Source organism: Mauremys reevesii, linkage group 5 (assembly GCF_016161935.1).
Source record: "Mauremys reevesii isolate NIE-2019 linkage group 5, ASM1616193v1, whole genome shotgun sequence".
In the NCBI taxonomy this organism is placed as follows: domain Eukaryota; kingdom Metazoa; phylum Chordata; order Testudines; family Geoemydidae; genus Mauremys; species Mauremys reevesii.
The window spans coordinates 119,658,957-119,678,880 of NC_052627.1; the positions used below are offsets into that span (position 1 = coordinate 119,658,957).

Sequence of the window (19,924 nt, forward strand, 5' to 3'; positions counted from 1 at the left end):
ACTGTTATAGATAAGACATGGGAAGCAACTGTCCCACTCTATTCAGCACAGCTGAGGCCTCAAATGGGAGTACTGAATCTAGTTTTGGCCGCCATACTTGACAAAGATGAGAAGAAATTGGAGAGAGTTCAGAGGAGAGCTATACAAATGATAAAAGGTTTAGAAGAAAACTCTTGGTGGGTATTCTCACTTCCTGTAGGACACCAGTGAAAATAGTAACCTACCTCACTCTGGTCCTTGAGCTTTGTGTGAAAGAACAATGCTGTAAATTACAATTTGTGGCTTTTAATTAGCATTTCCTCTTGCCACGTCTCTGAATTGTCTTTTCAGTTGACTTTTAATCCAAAAAAATAAACCAGGTATCGTTTCAATATTTAAATGTACTGTTCCATTTTTTTTTCTTATTTCAATAGCAGCTTTAATATTCCCGTTCTTTCATAAAGGAGAAGATATGAAGCTTCAGAATAAGTTAACAGTGTCAAAAAGGAGATTCTAAGCCACATACATGATGCCACCTCACTCCTCCTTTTCAGTATGACAAGGTTTGATTTTTTTTAACATATAAATTACATTTTACATGTCTACAGGAAGTTGCATAGGGTACATACCTTGAACTTGCAGTTTCATCCTCCAGTGTTCCTAAATCTCCAGACACCTTGTTTGTTACATATACATCATTATCTCTTGATTCATCTTCATCATCACTACTTAATACACAGCTGTCAGACTGCCGTTGGCTTCTTAACCCTAGATTTCTCTGTTGACGTTGATTCTCTACAATTTAATTGTGTTAAATTAGGTGTATTTCCAGGATTTTAATATTATTTTTGCAACGCATTAAATATGCACTGTTATATGACTATTTAAATGGACAAATCTATATTTAGTTTAACTATTTAAAAGCAAGTTTACTTGTGAAACTTAACACTTCCAGCTATCCCAAAAATACAGAATTGTATATTAAAACAGAATTTAGCCTAATTGCTAATTTGCTCTTATCCCCACTAGAAGAACAGATATGACTCTTAAGCCTTTTCTACATGGCAGATTTACCTTCACAATTATGCCAGTACTACTGTAGTTATACCAATGTATTATGCAGCTAAATTTCCCCATATAGACAAGTCCTTAGATATGGCATCCTGTCACACACGTGAGCAGTTACTGTAAATAAATGGAAGTGTTCTGGGGGAAAGAGGCAGTTGTCAAGTTAGCCCCTATCACAGCAAAGTAAGGGATAAGCAATAAAAGAGCTTGGATAGCAGCATGCAGGTGGCTTTTTTAAAAAATAGCATAACAAATCAGGAGTGGATGAGAACCTTGCCAATTATATAAACTGCCTAAATCTAGGCTATTGGGTCCAGTATTCAGTTGCAGCTCTTAAGGATTATCCATATGCACCAGAGACTTATTTATGTCATGGAGTTTAAGATATATTACAGATGTTGCTGGTAGTGATGTTGCCCAATGCTTTCCTTAATAGATCTTATTTTCGGTTGTTTACATTGCCAAACTAACCATTTGTGCTGAATTTCCCCATTCCATGTGTCTGATTCTGGATGAATATTTTAGAAAATTTCACCAAAACAGTTTGACTATTTCTGAAGACAGGTTAGGGAACAGTACCTTAAAGATGAAAAAAAATTGTACACCGTTTCACTGAGAAACTCTATTGCCTTCATGCTTTGGAGCAGGGTACTGACCCTCCCACAGTGAAAAGTATGCGTGTGTGTGGTTGGTCACTGGTGTCAGCAATTTGGCTTTTGCAGCTCAATGAAAAATACACCCAAGTTTGTCCAATTTATAAACTGAAAAAGTCTGTTTGTACATGCTTAGCAGAAGCTTGTTAGAGTTGGTACCAGAACTCTCAGAAGTTTCCATTTAAACTAACCATACTGCATGACTAAGGCTGTGAGTTTGTCACCGATTCCATGACCTCCATGACTTATGCAGCTGGCCCGGGGCTGCCTGAGCTATTGGGTGACCGCCCCCTCCACCCCCACCAGCAGGAGTTTCAATGTGAGCGGGGGCTCAGGGGTGTGGGATGGGCCATGGGAGGGGGTGAGGGCTCTGGGCAGTGCTTACCTTGGGGAGCTCCCCGGAAGCAGCAACATATCCCTCCTTCAGCTCCTAGCACTGCATGCTGCATCCATCCATAGGCACCGCCCCCACAGCTCCCATTGGTCATGGTTCCCGGCCAATGGGAGCTGCAGAACCAGCACTTGGGGAAGGGGCAGCAAGCAGACTGAGGAGCTGAGGGAGCGACATGTCGCTGCTTCCGGGGAGCCATGAGGAGCTGGGTAGGAAGTCTGCCATCCCCATCAACCCCCACCTGGGGTCCCGCCTGCTCCCCAATGAACACCCACAGCACCCACTGGGTCACCCCAGAGCACCAATGCACACCCTAGGCTGCCCCCCACCCCCATGATTTAGTCAGGGGTATATAGTACAAGTGATGGGCAGTAAACAAAAATTAATGGCCGGTGACCTGTTCATGACCTCTCTAGGACTTATACTAAAAATACCCGTGACTAAAACGTAGCCTTCTTCATGACCACACAGCTCCAATGTGCTGAATGAACTTCCCATAAGCCACCTGCAGAATTCTGTATTGGGGGGGATCTAAAGGGTCCTATCCTGCTAATGATGCAGTTAGGAACCATACTGGTCCCGAAAAAATGGAATTTTCTTGTTTGCTTTTTAAAATGTAGAAAATGACACAAAAACATGTCAAAAGAATGACAGTGTTACAGAGTCAAGTGCTCAATAGTTAGGAAATGCCAGAATAAAGGTGTAACCTTAATTCGGTCTCCTTCTGTGCACACATTATGATGCGGTCTTTATTATGATCACACGCTTTTTCCATAGGATGCCTGTCTCATTCAGTGCACAGGAAAGACTGTGCTCACTGAATGAGCAGCTATTCAGTATTTATTTTTACATGCATCATAACAACTCCCCCTTCAGATCTTGCCCTAGATACAAAATGCTAAATTTCGTCATGGACTTTTTCCATGATGACACTCATCACTGTAGTATCTGTATTCTTTACAAATGTTAATGAATTTGTCTTCACCACACCCCTGTGAGGTAAGATGGTATTATTGGCTCTATTTAACAGGAACCAAGGAAAAGAAAAATTAAGCTCAAGAGCATCCACTAATTTTAGATAAGAACATGAAAACAGCCATACTGGGGCAGACAAAAAGGTCCATCTAGCCCAGTATCCTGTCTTCTGACAGTGGCCAATGGCAAGCACACCAGAGGGAATAAACAGAACAGGTAATCAATCCCCTGTTGCCCATTCCCAGCTTCTGGCAAACAGAGGCTAGGGACACCATCCCTGCCCATCCTGGCTAATAGCGATTGATGGACCTACCCTCCAGGAATTTAATCTAGTTCTTTTTTGAATGCTGTTATAGTCTTGGCTCTAACGTCTTCTGGCAAGGAGTTCCACAGGTTGACTCTGCGTTCTGTGAAAAAATACTTTCCTTTGTTTTAAACCTGCTGCCTATTAATTTTATTTGGTGATCCCTAGTTCTTGTGTTAGGAGGCAGAGTAAATACCATCAGTCATGATTTTATAGCTCTGTCACATCCCCCTTAGTTGTCTTTTTTCCAAGCTGAAAAGTCCCAGTTTTACTCATCTCTCCTCATGGCAGCCGTTCTGTATCCCTAATCATTTTTGTTGCCCTTTTCTGAACCTTTTCCCAATATATCTTTTTGAGATGGGGCAACTACATCAGCACACAGTATTCAAGATGTGGGCATATTATGGATTTATATAGAGGCAATATGATATCTATCCCTTTCCTAATGATTCCCAACATTCCATTTGCTTTTTTGACTGCCCCTGCACACTGAGTGGATGTTTTCAGAGAACTTTCCACAATGACTCCAAGATCTGTTTCTTGAGTGGTAACAGCTAATTTAGCCCCCCCCCATCATTTTATATGTATAGTTGGGATTATGTTTTCCAATGTGCATTACTTTGCATTTATCAACATTGAATTTCATCTGCCATTTTGTTGCCCAGTCACCCAGTTTTGAGAGTTCCTTTTGTAGCTCTTTGCAGTCTGCCTGGGACGTAACTATCTTGACCAGTTTTGTATCATCTGCAAATTTTGCCAACTCGCTGTTTACCCCTTTTTCCAGCAACAAAGAGTCCTGTGGCACCTTATAGACTAACAAATGCACTGGAGCACAAGCTTTCGTGAGTGAATACCCACTTCGTCAGACACATGTGGGTCTGACGAAGTGGGTATTCACCCACGAAATCTTATGCTCCAATATATTTATTTGTTAGTCTATAAGGTGCCACAGGACTCTCTTGCTTTTTACAGATTCAGACTAACATGGCTACCCCTCTGATACTTGACACCTTTTTCCAGATCATTTATGAATACGTTGAATAGGACTGGGCCCAGTACAAACCCCTGAGAGACACCACTATTTATGTCTCTCCATTCTGAAAAAACTGACCATTTATTCCTACCTTTTGTTTATCATATTTTAACCAGTTACCAATCCATGAAAGGACCTTCCCTCTTATTCCATGACTGCTTACTTTGCTTAAGAGCGGTTGGTGAAGGACCCTGTCAAAGACTTTCTGAAAATCCAAGTATACTATAGCCACTGGATCCCCCTTGTCCACATGCTTGTTGACCCCCTCAAAGAATTCTAGCAGATTGGTGAGGCATGATTTCCCCTTACAAAAACCATGTTGACTCTTCCCCAACAAATTATGTTCATCTATAATTCTGACAATATTGTTCTTTACTATAGTTTCAACTAGTTTGCTCTGTACTGAAGTCAAGTTTACTGGCCTGTAATTGCTGGGATTACCTCTGGAGCCCTTTTTAAAAATTGGCGTCACATTAGCTATCCTCCAGTCATTTGGTACAGAATGTGATTTAAATGACAGGTTAGAGACTACAGTTAGTAGTTCTGCAATTTCACATTTGAGTTCCTTCAGAACCCTTGGGTGAATATCATCTGGTCCTAGTAACTTATTGTTTAGTTTATTAATTTGTTCCAAAACCTTCTCTAATGACACCTCAATCTGGGACAGTTCCTCAGATTTGTCACCTAAAAAGAATGGCTCACGTCTGGGAAATCTCCCTCACATCCTCAACCGTGAAGACCTATGCAAAGAATTCATTTAGTTTCTCCTCAGTGGCCTTATCGTCTTTGAGTGCGCCTTTAGCATCTCAATTGTCCAGAGGCCCCACTGGTTGTTTGGCAGGCTTCCTGCTTCTGATGTACTTAAAAAAAAAAAGTTTGCTATTACTTTGAGTCTTTGGCTAGCTGTTCTTCAAATTGTTTTTTGGCCTTCCTAATTATATTTTTTACACTTCATTTGCCAGAGTTTAGGCTCCTTTCTATTTTCCTCACTAGGTTTTAACTTCCATTTTTTAAAGGATGCCTTTTTGCCTCTCACTGCTTCTCTTACTTTGTTGTTTAGCCACAGTGGCTCTTTTTTGGCTCTCTTACTATGTTTTTTAATTTGAGGTATACATTTAAGTTGAGCCTCGATTATGGTGTCTTTAAAAAAGTTTCCATGCTGCTTGCAGGGATATTACTTTTGGTGCTGTACCTTTTAATTTCTGGTTAACTAATCTCATTGGTTGGATACCCAACTTGAGGCACAAGAACCTGATTTTTCAGACTATTCAGCATTTTATAGCACTGGGTATATTCAGAATATAGGTTCCACTGTCTTCAGTTGCAGCTGAGAGCATTCAGCACATCCACAAGTCAGGCCTCAACTATCACAGGTTGAGTATTAATGGCCACCTTTGTAAAGTTTGGTTTAAGTAAATTCCACAGGATCAGATAAAGATAAAAGAGAATCAAACTCTCCAGTACAGTATTCAGGGACAAATTCAGGGAGGGTGGAGGGCAAAAGTCCAACAGACAACAGCATAATTCACCACGTAACTTAGATTCGTTCCTGTGCACTATCATTCAGTGCACTGAAGAAGACAGTTCTGTGGAAAATATAATTTGATCAGGTAACTGAAAACTATCACAATACCTGTGAACCAGGGAAGTGAAGTAAGATTGCACAGACAACTGTAATTTTGGCATTTCCTGACTTTGCAACCTTAATGTTCTTTTAAGTTTTGTGTATGTAATATATGGAGTCTTGGAATCATCATTTCTCTGTAAAGACCTCAGTAGAAACCCATAGTAGTGTCCCAGCACATATACAGAAGCCAAGGGATTGTGAAGTCCAACTGGAGGGAGCATTTGAGATTTTGGCAAAGTTCTGCTTTATTGCAGACCAACAAATTAGACTTTGTATCTTCAAGTTTATTCTACTTTCTCAAACTACATCCACTACCATGTGTGATAAAAGTGTTGAGAATTGTATCAAGGGACAATGACCACATTGGGGTTATTTCATTAAATAAGTGCTGATACGGCACATTCAATCTTCAGATGCTGTATTAAATAGTGGTATAAACCCAGGGAGCATTTCCTTTGCATGAGTGTGTTGATTACTAGTAATTAAAAGCAATAAATTTGATTTGGTTTCACTGACAAGTTTAGTTTGACACTGTAAACAATACATCTATCTATCTCTGAAGATGAACGAGTGAGACAATTTTAAAGGGAGGCTAGTGGAAAGCATATTCTTGCTAGCAAGGTGTGCACATACCATACAATGCATTACAAAATGGTCACAATTCTGTTATCAGTTGGGAATACATGAAATAGGACTACTCACCTTCAACAATCTTGTATTAACACGAGGGAGAGAAGAGAAAAAAACAATTCAACTTTGTTGTGCATATATATGTATTATGGACAAACATCTTATACAGCTACAAACAAATAAAAGTGAACATAAGCAGAGCCAGGAGACATGAGGCAGAGCAATAATCATGTGTATTGCTGGAAACACATCACCAACTTTGCAAGTCAAGCTAATGGTGTTGGTCATGCACCTTCATGGAAGATAAGTCACAACAGGATTTTACGTCAACAGTTCATCATGGTACTACAGTAACAGATGCAAGCCATCATTTTAAATCAGTACTGTAGTTTGTTTTAAGTTGCAATTCTCAGTCAACATTAGGATAAAAGATCGACAAATTTAGAACTCCTTCAAAAAGGGATCACTTTCCTTAGACGATTTGCGTGGGATTTTCAGAACTACTGTATATACTCTATCATAAGCCAGTTTGTTTATAAGCTGACTCCCCCAAGATGGATAAGTAAAAATGGACAACTTTTATAACCTGTTCATAAGTCAACCCTGTAATTCAAGGGTCAGAAAACTTCGGCTCCTGGGTGATCAGGATACGCCACTGGCCTGCCGAGATGCTTTCTTTACCTAGAGCATCTGCAGGCAGAGGTGTAAACCTAAGGAAACAGTGTCCCAGCGTGCCAGCTGCTTATCCTGACAGACTGGGACAGCAACTGGTGGGGATTTTTTTGGGGGGGTGGGGCGGGCGCAAAGAAGGGGGCAAGAGAAGCTGGGAGTCAGGGGAGTAACCTCTGTGACCATCCCCCACAACCCCACCCCTAGCTCAGGACCCCCACACTCTCTGCATCCCATCCCTTCCCACCTTGTCTCTGACCTGGCTGGAGCTGCTCTGGCAGGCTGGGCAGCACAGCCGCAGCCTGCTCTGGCGGGCCAGACCAGGCAGCACAGCCGCAGCACATTCCAGCAGCTGGGCCAGGTAGCATGGCTGCAGAGGGTTCTTGCGGCGTGGTCACAGCCTGCTCTGGGGGGGTGGGGCTGAACGGCACAGCTGCAGCCTGCCAGCCATGGAGCTGCACCTGTTTCCGAGGCTGGGGGAAGAGCAGCTTGGCCCGAAGTGGCTAGACTCTGGCCCTGCCTCTTCCCTTCTGGCTGTGCTGCCTCTCCTTGCTCTCTCTTTTGGGGGGAGGGGCTATGTCCCACCTCTCCCTCTCTATACCCGTTCATAAGCTGACCCCCTTCTCTGGTGCTTCCCTTTTTTACTTAAAAAAAAAATTCAGCTTATGAATGAGTATATATGCTACTTCATTGACCTATCTACTTCTCTTGAAGTCAAGAGGAACTTTACCACTTACATCAATAGGAGCAGAAATAGGACAATGCTGAGTACTTTTGAAAATCCTACCCTTGTATCTTGTTCATCTGATGGCATTTTTTTCTGTGCAGTTTGGCTGCATCTATAGTGTACTATACAGAGCTACCCAGAGGATTCAGAGGGCCTGGGATCTTTGGCGGTGGGGGCCCCCCCTGCCACCGAATTGCCGCCGAAGACCCGGAGCAGAAGAAGCTTCGGGGGACGGGGCCCCGCGAGAGTTTTCCGGGGCCCGAGTGAGTGAAGGACCCTGCTCCAGGGGCCCTGAAAAACTCTCATGGGGGCCCCTGTGGGGCCTGGGGCAAATTGCCCCACTTGCCCCCCCACCCCGAGTGGCTCTGGTACTGTAACAAGTGTTTCTCAGTATTCAATTAAAACTGAGTGCTGTATCATGAAACGGCTTCTGTGCAATTGTTACTGAATTTTGGGCTTTAATACTTCTGTTGTAGTAAACTCTTTTTCCATATCTATATAGGTGAGCTTTTGTCTGTCGCATCCTACTACAAAAAAAAAAAATATGGTCAATTTAAAAAAAAAATAAAAGCCATAAAGTTCAGAATATGGACTAAAACTGACACCTCAAAAATGGCATATTTTCAAAAGTGATGAACACCTAGTTAATGCATGTTCACAAGTCAGGACACTTTTGTAGGTGTCAGAATAAGGACCAATGAGCTGAACTTTACTAATCCATTTTAAAGTTTTGATCTGCCTCCTCTTCTCATTATGTTCCCAATTCTTGTCAAAATATATCCATTTTGTTTGATGCACATATCTTGAAACAATGATAGTAGAAAATCCATTTCAGTAAAATAATTATTCATCAACATCTTAAACCCATAATCTTCCACATTTCTTTACTTAAAGCATGTTATCAATATGTCCTTTCAGAAAGTCCTGACTATCCTCCACAAGTGCCTGACACAGTAGTGAAGCACGTTTCCTCCAAGTGTTACTTTCAATCCTACACTGGCAGTACTCTTATCGATTAGGAACATGCACTGACGGTGGTGATTTAGAACTATGTGTTCAAGAACAAGAAATGGGCAGTTTTCAGTTATTTAGAACCTTTAAAAAAAAAGAAAAGCTGCATGACCTCAAAGGGCTACCATATGCTATCATTTAAACACAGATGAAATCTGTGCTTAAAGATGGACATCACTGTCTCTAGTTTACATTTTTACATGACATTTCACCAAGATACTTCTCAAAGAGTGCACTGGTATAATCCCAGAAAATTTCCCTGTAACAGGTTCTAGTGTCCAAGGCGGTGAGAGATGCTATTTTTTAGCAAATAATGGCTGCCGGGTTTACCTTTATACAGGCCATTTTGATGACATGGTCTGGGATATCTAGTTGAGGCTTTAGTTGCCTTCCAAGTTCTAACCTTTAAGAAGCACAGCATTAACCTCATTTGAGCAGAGTATTTGGATAAGTGCACCAATAGCTACTTACCACAACAGAATCATTGTGAGTTAGATCAACTACTACAGGTTCAGAAGATTCACATGTGAGATCTACTACTTCTTCACCAGCTTAAAAATACAATGATAAGAGTTAAGATCATGCATGCAGAGCTGTATAAACATCTGCCATTCCACAACAAGGTTCAGGCATGAACTTTTAGAATGCTACCGTTTACTAAACGCTGATAGTTTGTGTTCCCTCTCCACCCCTCTCCTTTAAGGCAGACACTGAACACATCTCTCAGGCTCTCAGCCCTCACTAAAATGCTAGGAGAGTTGATGCTACTATTGTGTGTTTTGATTTGCAGCAATAGAAAAAACTGCAGCAGTTGTTCTTGCCTCCCACCCCGTGCACATACTTCATTTTCTTAAACTTTGTGTGATAACTTGTGTGAGGTAAGTATCAATATCACTGGATGTATTACTTTAATACGGGGGAGGGATAGCTCAGTGGTTTGAGCACTGGCCTGCTAAACCCAGGGTTATGGAGTTCAATCCTTAAGGGGGCCATTTAGGGATCTGGGGCAAAAAATTTATCTGGGGATTGATCCTGCTTTGAGCAGGGGGTTGGACTAGATGACCTTCTGAGGTCCCTTCCAACCCTGATATTCTGTGAATGTTATCATGGAGGTCTTAGACTTCAATCTCTTACCTAGCAGCCTAAATTTGGTCTCCAGGACTTCTCTCTGCTATTCTTCCCTATGTCATTCAGAAGGCAAAGAAAAAGCCTTTACATTCCTAAACCTCTTGTGCTACTTTTTTTTGAGAAACAAGTTGTCTGAAGGCCTTTATCTTGAAGAGCCTAAAGCCTGAATAATAGCACGGCAAATTTCTACCCATCCTCTAAACTGTTTAGGATTAGGAAGTTAGATGGACACCAATGTTCTGTACTGGTTATCCTTCAAGGAGCATTCCCCGCCCCTCCCACCCTTTAAGAACTGGATTCTGAAGCTTTACTTTGATACCTGTACAAGTACATCTGAACAGCAGGAGGCAGGAGTGTGGGGGTGGGGGGGGGGTGGGGCGGGAAGCTAGGGGGACTGCAGGCAGCTGGGCCTCTGCATGTGAGCTGGGCTCTGGGCTCCAGAAGCAAATTTTTTTCCATTATTTATTATTATTATTATTATTTTTAAAAGCTTACCACTTTCTTCAAGTTCTATTGGCTCTGCTTCTGAAGCCATTTCTGTAGCTGAAGCTACCAGTCTGTTTCGTTTTCGAGTTTGCCTAGAATTGATGGCTCCTCCACGACGTTTTCTTTGCATCTAAGAGAAAAAAGAACGTATGTTTTTTAAAGCTAGTATTAATGCAGACCTGATCTTTAGAGAGAGAATGTTTTTAATTGCTGCCAACTGAAAGACTAAAGCATACATGTTTTTGTATGGATTCATTCCAAACTCTGAATTGGAAATGCCAAAGTTAAAGGTATCACCACAATGCATCTTACCAGTTGGGCCAGGCAGGAAAGGTGCTCTCTGTGATCACTGGTGATCAAGAGGGCTATTTCATGATTACATCAACTGTTAGATTCTAACTGACTACCTTCAGTTAGTTTGGACAAAAAACAGGACTATTCCCAATGTTAAGGGTTTGCTTTTTTTGGAATACTACTAACAATAGCTAGAGACATTAATCAGGACAGAATATGGGATTACATGGCATCTTAATTTACTTGTACTACAATCTCTATTTTCTCCAGGTTGTTCAGACCACACACACATTATGATTTGAAATGGCACAAGTGGCTACAAGTCTAAAAATGATAAAGAAGGAGATAATCAGTTATGCATTTACTTCATTAAGAAAATACTTACTGTGCTCATGGTGTTTCTTGAATATAAAATACAGAAAAAAGTAAGAGGTACAGATACCATAAAATAACCTGCAAGGAGGCTACAATTTTCAACGCCTTATATTTCTTTAGGAAGTATACAATTAAAAGTCCAGATTTTTCAGTATCTTAGAATGTTGCTCTTCCAAACCTATAAAGAAAAGGAGAGAGAAGATTACCTACCTGTAATTCTTGCTCTCTTAAGTACAGCCATCTCTACCGATTCCCATTTTTGAGTCAACACTTCCTGCATGAGACTAGTCAGGAACTCCCATAGTTTAAGATTTGAGCCTCTGAGCCATCCAAAGGTATGTCTCAAACACTTGCTATGCTGTCCTACTCCCAACACCTACAATCCAATGTCAGTTTGTTATTGTATTGGGAAAGAACCTAAAAACCCAAATGAGGTTTCATTCTAAAGAAGAAGTGGTAACTCTTAGAAGGAGCCAATTATGTGTGCATACAAAAATACAGAACCACCAAACTTGAGGGAGGAGTCAGGGTTGGGGACTGTTAATCCAAAACTGACCATCTTCAGCGAGCAAGAATTACAGACAAGTAATTCTCTTTTCTCCAGGAGATACCCATCTCCAGATTCAAATATATGGAAACTGAATAGCTACACATGGGTGTCTCTAAAACAAATGGAACCCAGAAGTTGGAGCTTACAGAAGGTAAGAGAATGAACAGCCTGACTTCAAACATGAAAACAGTAGCATTTCTTTTTTAGTGGGAAGGATAAGATCTCTTTCCATGCTTTAAAACCACCACCTGAGAAGCAAGCAGAGTGGCTAAACCTCCTGGTTAAAAAAAGAAAAAAAAAAAAAGGAAAAAAAAAAGGTGGACAGAGATGTTTAACAGACTGCTGGCTAAGACATTTGGGCATCCCTAGATAGGGGAATAGATTCCATAACAGAAGCTAAAATTATCTCAACTTAGATGTGTCTTGATGTCAGAACTAAGCAACGCTTTTGTCTGTAAAGATGACATGGCTGCTCTGCCTGTCTCTGGCATGAAGGGGTCTGAATTTAGCTGCCAACGTTGTTCTGTCCCAAAATGTCCTTATTGCTTGGCAGCAGTTCAGCTATTGTTCTTGTAGTAATAAGTGAATCTACTGCATTACTGTCAAATGAAATGAGCTAAACTGACACTAATCTGCACCAGATTAAGCTCAGTAACCTTGATTCTGGTCCTTCAAGGCCCTAATTGATTCAGACTGCCTTGGAGGCTGTATGATGAGCATAGAGGAGCTCAGGAATGCTTTTAGGCATGCTGCAGGACATGATGGTGAGTTGCATCTGGATCAGATGGCACATCCTAGCCCAGGGGTTCTCAAACTGGGAGTCGGGACCCCCAGGAGGTCATAAGGTTATTACATGCGGGGGTCGTGAACTGTCACGCTCCACCCCAAACCCTGCTTTGCCTCCAGCATTTATAATGGTGTTAAATATATAAAAAAAAAGTGTTTTTAATGCATAGGAGGGAGGTTGCAATCAGAGGCTTGCTGTGTGAAAGGGGTCACCAGTACAAAAGTCTGAGAACCCCTGTCCTAGCCAACTCAACAATATGTAACTACAGGGTATCATCAGCTACAGACTACTTCTTCAGGCCACTAGGTTATCTTCCATCAGACCTGCAAATGACCAAAACAAAGGTGGCAAGGGAGGAGAGAAAGAACAAAAATGTGCTTGCAGCATCAATGATCCACCAAGAAAGACTGACAAGCTCTCTAGACCAGAATGTTCATTAGACAAGATGCAATTGCAATACAAAATTCCTGAGAGTAGTTCCGAGGAACCCAGTGTGTCATGGCCATACTTCTATATCTAGTTGAGATGAGTCCATCTTGTATGCTGAAAAAGCATCTTCTACACTCCTTAAAGATGAGGGATAAGCAAAGCAACTGGGATGACGAGAGGAGAACAGCAAAAGCTATCTAGAGTCTTTGTTGGTTCCCCATAACTATAGTAGCTGAGCACCAGACCAGAAGTACAGCTAGTGCAAAAAATCTGATTTCAAATCAAGTGGGACTGGGAGCTATCATGAGCCAGTAGCCAGGAGGATCTTCCCGAATACAGTGATCTCCATCTCTGAGACTGATGACAGCAGGCTGTTGACCAGTGGCTTCGGTCCCCCGATCAGTCCCGAGCTCTTGGCAACGCGAGGGGTCGGTCTAGGTGCTCCTGCTGGGGGGCACGTGCCTTGGTGGTTCTGCATCAGGATACCGGCAAGGTTCGCCTCAAATCCCGCTGTTGGTGCCCAAGGTCTGGGGATCGAAAAGGGTTCCGCTAAGCCAGCCTCTCTGGCTCTGAGGTGTGATGACTTTGGGCGGGCAAGTTGTGGCGGGACGTCCCTCGCGATGGGGAATGGTGCCACTGAGGTGAGGATGTATGCAGAGGTCCCAAGGCGGGTTTACTCCAAAACCTGGGTACTGCTGGAGCTAGTGTGGATGGCACTGGGAGCATCAGGATTTCCTGAGCTGCCTGCAGAGCTTCGGGCATCAACGGCACCTGAAGCTGACAGAGGTCTGTGTCGCTATCCAGAGATGCAGGCAAGGGTATGGGATGGGCTACACCACTCACCTTGAGCTGGAGCCTGACTTCCAGGGGGAGAGAGGGGTAAGGAAGAGGAGTGTTGAGCTGCCCAGCATGGGTCTTGGCTTGCCCCCAGCCCTCTCCCTTCTCTTGCGGGATGTAGGAGATCGCCCCCTCAGTCTTCTTCAGGTTCTTGGCCAGAGCCATGGGGGGTAGGGGGTGGAAAATGGTGCCAGCCCATGGATGGTGTCAGCTAGGCACTCCACACCGATGCTCGGTACCGAGTCAGCGCTCCAAGGCAATTGTCATGCTCCTTTTTAGGCCTTGGTTTGAAGGACTTTCAAATATGACACTTGTTGCTTATATGCCCTTCACCCAAGTACCTAAGACAGCTACTATGGGGATTGCTGATAGGCATGGGCAGCAATTGCAGGGCTTAAAGCCTGGGGAAGGCTTTAAGAACTACTACTAAGGGTAACTAATTCAACTAACTATATACACAACTAAATTACAGGTTCTGCAAAGTTCGCAAGAATGGAGAACAATTAACACTAGTCGAAGCAGCAGACGTACCGGCACCGTAGCTGGCGGGAAGAAGGAACTGAGGGTGGGGGGAAGCCAGTGGCACTCCTTATACCGTGCCATGTGGGCACCACTCCAGAGGGGACCAGAGCCGGTCCCCTACGGATACTGCTAGGGGAAAAATTTCCAGCACTGGTGCATGGGGCGAGCACACACCCCTAATACGGAACGAACATGAGCAAGCACTCAAAAGAATAGGTATTGCAGAGTGGTGTGCCTGAGGCACATCTGCAGTTGCCACAGGATCAAATCTGATTACCTTTGGGAATTCCTGCCAAATCTCTCAATGGAAGCAGAGTTGATAATCTGTATTATGGAGATGGCTACACCTGGACAACTACTGAGAGTGGGTCAGCACCAACACAAGCCAGCTCTCGAGAGTTGTACTCAAAAGGGAAAAGTTTCAAAACCCTATCCTGCCTACATTTTTTAAGTCCTCATTACACCAACTTCTAAATTTACATGCAGAAGATTACAATTCTCCTGGCATGAATAGGTAAGCTTGCACCTGTAAAATTGTAGGCAATCTTAATTAGGAGACACATTTAAAGATGAAGCTTCAAACATAATTTAAAGAATCTTTTTCTGTTTCTGTTATACCTGCAAAGTTCAGATTTGAGTCCAGTTGCTCACTTTCTTATGAAGTCTACTCTTTGCAATTATTCGGACTTCTAAACATCTTTCAGTTTAGGACTAATAGATTGAAAATAACTACTTGAGTAGATACACTGACATTAGCAAAGGCTTCCAAATATGCACTAAAAAGCAGTTTAAATAGTTATTTTGAAACTTTCCTCAGGAAAAACTAGAAAAAAATAACTACTAACTCATACAATAGCACTTAGTAGTAATATTTATTTCCCTCTGCAAATTTGTGGTTAACAGAATGATAAATAAAAATTCAGTTGCATAAGCTTATAGTTTCCTGTTATGTTTAATGGTAGCTTCTTCACAATGGGTAAGATCTTCCCCCTCCCCCACCCTCTATACAACCTTGACTCAAACAGCAAAGTACCAGAGCCTTACAAACCAAGGATAAAAATGCAGCATTATGATTCATCTTTAGTACTTCACTAGTGCTACATAAGTTTTCATAACAGCAAAGTGGAGAAGCATTGCTACAACAGCCAAAGGTTAATGTTTTAGTAAGTGTCTTATTTGATAAAGTTCTCTGAACATAGATTAACAGTATACAGCTTTTCATTTTACAGAAGCAAACCCTACAGTTAAGGTTACATATGGAATCTCATACAATTACAAACCCATTTTCTCTCATAATGTTGAAAAAAAAATTTTAGGGCTACAACTTTTCCTGCTTGGTTTTAACCCAGAGATGATTCATTCCAGGAAGTCTGAACTTTTAGCTATCTGAGTTACAGGAAAGATTAAGAAAGAGAGAAGAAAGGAGAATGGGTTTTCTGCTTTGAGACATGAGATTGTTTTATTTTGCCCACCAATAACTTATAGGTGGGCAGCAGAGCTCCAAACTTGCCAAGTTTGGAACAGAGTTTCACTGGTATCATTTCCCATACCACCACCTCCAATATATTTGTCATTCTCTCTCCCTTCTTGTTCCTTCACCCAATCTCTCCCATGACATGCAAGTACCTTGCTTTGAGAGCACTGGGAAAGGTGGGTTCTTCACCACATCTCTCCCCGGCTACAGCCATTGCCGAAAGTGGTTCCACTGAATGGGGAGTTTTCTGCACCTTGGCCTATCATATCAATAGCTGTGATCATGATGGTTATCAAGTGGCCAGAGTGCTGAGAGCATAGTAAGAGTTACAGCTGAGAAAAGCCAGTTGCTGTTTGCCAGAGGGAGTGGAGCATTCAAGTCTATATATTCCTTGCACAAATTCAAAAAGCCATTTTGGAGTCCTGCCTGATTAGGCTGCTCCCAAAACAATCTGCATAGTCTCTTGGAAGGCTGTGGCCTCTCCATCACTAGGGCATGGGTAACTCACAAAAAAGAAGAGCTGGTTTGTGCACAGGTTTGCTGTTTGATGCTAAATATTAGCAATTCAAGCTTTGACTGCCCTGGAAGACTAATAGATTACCAGAGAATAATTCACGACATGAGAAAAATCCATGAAAATGAAATCTATTAACTGAAGAGTGGTGTTTTTTAAAATTCTATTTAAAAGATTATTTTATTTAACAAATTTTTCTTTCAACTGTTTGTTCTAGGCATTTGTGTGTAAAAAAAAAAAAACCACACTGAACAGCATGCCTTCAACTAAGGGCCAAGAACGCTAATAACCCTAAGCAGAAAAGGGCCTTTAAAAACCCACTTTTTGTCTGTTTATATATCAGAAACAAACAAGTGTACAACCCCAAATTCTCTTTTGCAGGTCATCTTCAACATCAGAACAAAAGGTAGAATGGTGGGTATAAACAAGTTCAAACTGGAGATTTTAGGATTCCAGAATTTGCTGAATGGAGCAAAGATTTCCAACTTCTTGTTAAAAAAAATCCCAAAAAACAAACGACCTCTCTTCTGCAACAGTCTCTGAACCACATATACGATTCTCAGCTGCCTGGTTTATTCAGCTGTGCAGAAAGCCACCTACCTCTAAGCATTAGGTGGTAGCATGAACTCACTCTATTTAAAGCAAACAATCTCAAAATGATCAGGACTAGTCAAGTTAGTGAAAAGAATAAGCTGTAATATGATTTTATAAAATAATATATGGCACAGGGAAGACTGATTGGGTGCAGCTATAGCTGGAAAACCAAGGCCAAGATTTAAAGAAGTGGGTACCTGAAGTTAAGTTCTTGAGCAAGTAGCCTGATTTTCAATAATGCTAAGCACCTAACAGCGCCCATTAACTTCAATGGGAGCTGCTAAGAACTCCGCACTTTTTAAAGTCAGCAAGTGACTAAAAATAGATTTTTTTTTTAAAAAAGCCTACACATCTAAGCTGCTATTACTAAAAGTTTTGAACATAAGAACGGCCATACTGGGTCACACCAAAGGTCCACTTATCCCAGTATCCTGTCTTCTGACAGTGGCCAATGCCAGGTGCCCCAGAGGGAATGAACAGAACAGGTAATCGAGTGATCCATCACGTTGCCGATTCCCAGCTTCTGACTTTTGGCCTAAGGGAAAGCTGAGAAAACTAAAGAGTTTAAGAGACTACATATATAACCCACAGAATTAATTGTAATGAGATATCATAGCAAAGAACTTAAAAAGCAAGATTTGGATATCAGAATGAATGTCTATACTAGGTTGGAGGACAATTCATAATGGATATTAATGCTCACAGTGCATGACAGACTATCAGTTTTCCCCATAGGCCTGTTATTGCCAAACTGACAATACTGCTGTATTATTTTTAGGTCCAGAAGGATTATATTTTTTAATCCATAAATGTTAATTTCACTGTACACACACAAACTGATGGGAAAAAAAATACTTCTACTCATAGCTGAAATTTAGAAATAGGCAAAAAAAGAAAAATGCTGCTTGAGAAATTACTGAAGTTTTATTTAAGGTCATTTACTTTGTATATTTGACATGTTGACAATTTGTGTTTTAAAGGTTATAAAGTTTTAATGCTGAGTCTCAATATCAACTGTTATTTAATATTAGGGTACTTCTAACCACCCACGTTACAGCGCGGCTGTGGCAGCGCTGTGACGTGGGGAGTGTAGACATGCTTTAGCACCTGGGGAGAGCTCTCCCGGTGATTTAAGAACACCTCAAATGAGCAGTGGTAGCCTTATCGCCAGGCAAGTGCTGTCTATACTGGTGCTTTTCAGCGCTAAAACTTTTGCTGCTCAGGGGTGTGTTTTTTCACACCCCTGAGCAGCAGAAGTTTTAGCACTGGAAGTGGCAGTGTAGACAGCGCCTTAGAGAGACAAGGTAGGATGAGATCTGTTACCTCACCTTAGATCTAGGAAAGGTACACAGCATCTCAGCTAAATACAAGGTGGAACAGATCGTTTAGCATTACTAGTTAACGCACATTTCAAGCGAACGTTTAAGAGGAAGTGGCCCCATAACACCCCTCCAGTTATAGGGAGGAAAAGGAAGGGGGGAGGGTGAGCTAGCTGGGGGGTGAGGGGAGGGTCGGGTTGTTAGTGGTTTATAGCTTGTTGTAATAAGCCATAAACCCAATGTCTTTACCCAATAGAGAAGATTGTGTATTTGGGTGGTCTGTTCTATGATGCAGAGAAAACCTGCTTAATGCAGAAATAAAACCCCCGACTCCTAGTTGTCACCAAATACCAAACACCCCACACTAGAACCCAAATAGCTACAACTCATACTCAATGGGGACCCCATCCTGAAAAATCTTTCCTGAACCACCTCTTCTGGCCTTCAAACAACAGAATTTTCTGGCCTTAGCCTCTCCAAGCTCATTATCAGAAGCAAACTCCTCACAAACCAGGACACACAAACTCCAAGCCACATCAGACCTTGCCAGAACAGATGCAAAACTTGCAGACACACCTCCACTGCTACAATGATCAACCCCTCCCACAACACACATTTCCAAGATTCATGGATCCTACACATGCGTATCACATATGGTGTACCTCATCCAGTGCTCTAAATGCCCCATAACTGTGGGGTGAGGCCAGGCAGTCACTACTTGCTTCTATGAACTCAGAGGAAAATGATGATTAAAGAGGTGTTAACAGGCCAACCCTTATGAGTAGAGGGGTGTTAACAGGCCACTTCCCCTCAGATGGTCCCTTAAATATGCGTCAGCTAGTTATGCTAAACGATCTCTTCTGTTTTTTACTTAGGTGGCTACACACTTGCAGCTGCAGTTTGCAGCACTGCAGCTCTGCATCCAGCTGTATCCAGCAGGTGTGTGGCCACACTCACAGCTACCAGCGCGCAGGTGTGTAGCCACATTTTTGGTGTGTAGAGCGCAGCTTGCAGGGCGCAAGCATGCCAGCATTGCAGCATTTAGGGCAGCTTGTGCTTTCAAGGGGTGAGGGGGGGGGAAGTGGGAGGGGGTGGGAGGGGGGAGAGTGAGAGTGGATGGGGGGAGAGGAGATGTGTGTTTTGTGTTTAGCACCTTGTGAAAAGCTTTTCATTTTCCTCTTTTCCATTTTTTTCTTCTTAAAAACAACTGCAGCAAACACAGCAGCCAGCTGTTTCATTCGCCCCTCCCTGCCTGCCTCTCCTTCTCTTTTTTACATTTTGATGATTTACAGCACACAACAGCAGACAACAGTTTTTTTTTTTTTTTTTTGTTTAACAACAAAGCAAGAAAAAGAAACAAAAAAACAACAAAGAAAAAAATAAAAAATAAAAAAGCAAATTTATTACCCCAGGCCTGGACCTGGAGGCCAGTGTGTGTGGGTGTGTTGCCACACTTGATGACCAGCGCTGCAGCCAGCTGCCTCCTCCATCCCCATGCTGAGTGAGGTGTACGCCAGCGCAGCAGCAGTTGCAGAGCAGCGCTGTGTG

General features: G+C 42.2%; 1 protein-coding gene across 4 annotated transcripts in view; it reads right to left on the reverse strand.

The window, feature by feature from the left end:
* The window catches only part of RNF4 (ring finger protein 4), a 37,208-nt gene that overhangs the window by 8,360 nt on the left and 8,924 nt on the right, over positions 1-19,924 (reverse strand). For 2 of the 4 annotated variants that reach the window (XM_039539493.1, XM_039539492.1), the window contains exons 2-6: positions 11,361-11,528; positions 10,691-10,811; positions 9,539-9,618; positions 6,733-6,742; positions 609-774 (exon numbers count right to left, since the gene is read on the reverse strand). In XM_039539493.1, the coding sequence (XP_039395427.1) occupies positions 609-774; positions 6,733-6,742; positions 9,539-9,618; positions 10,691-10,811; positions 11,361-11,420 (437 nt within the window). In that variant the 5' untranslated portion in view covers positions 11,421-11,528. The remainder of the gene's footprint in view (positions 1-608; positions 775-6,732; positions 6,743-9,538; positions 9,619-10,690; positions 10,812-11,360; positions 11,529-19,924) is intronic. The other 2 variants (XM_039539495.1, XM_039539494.1) reach the window with 1 other exon arrangement.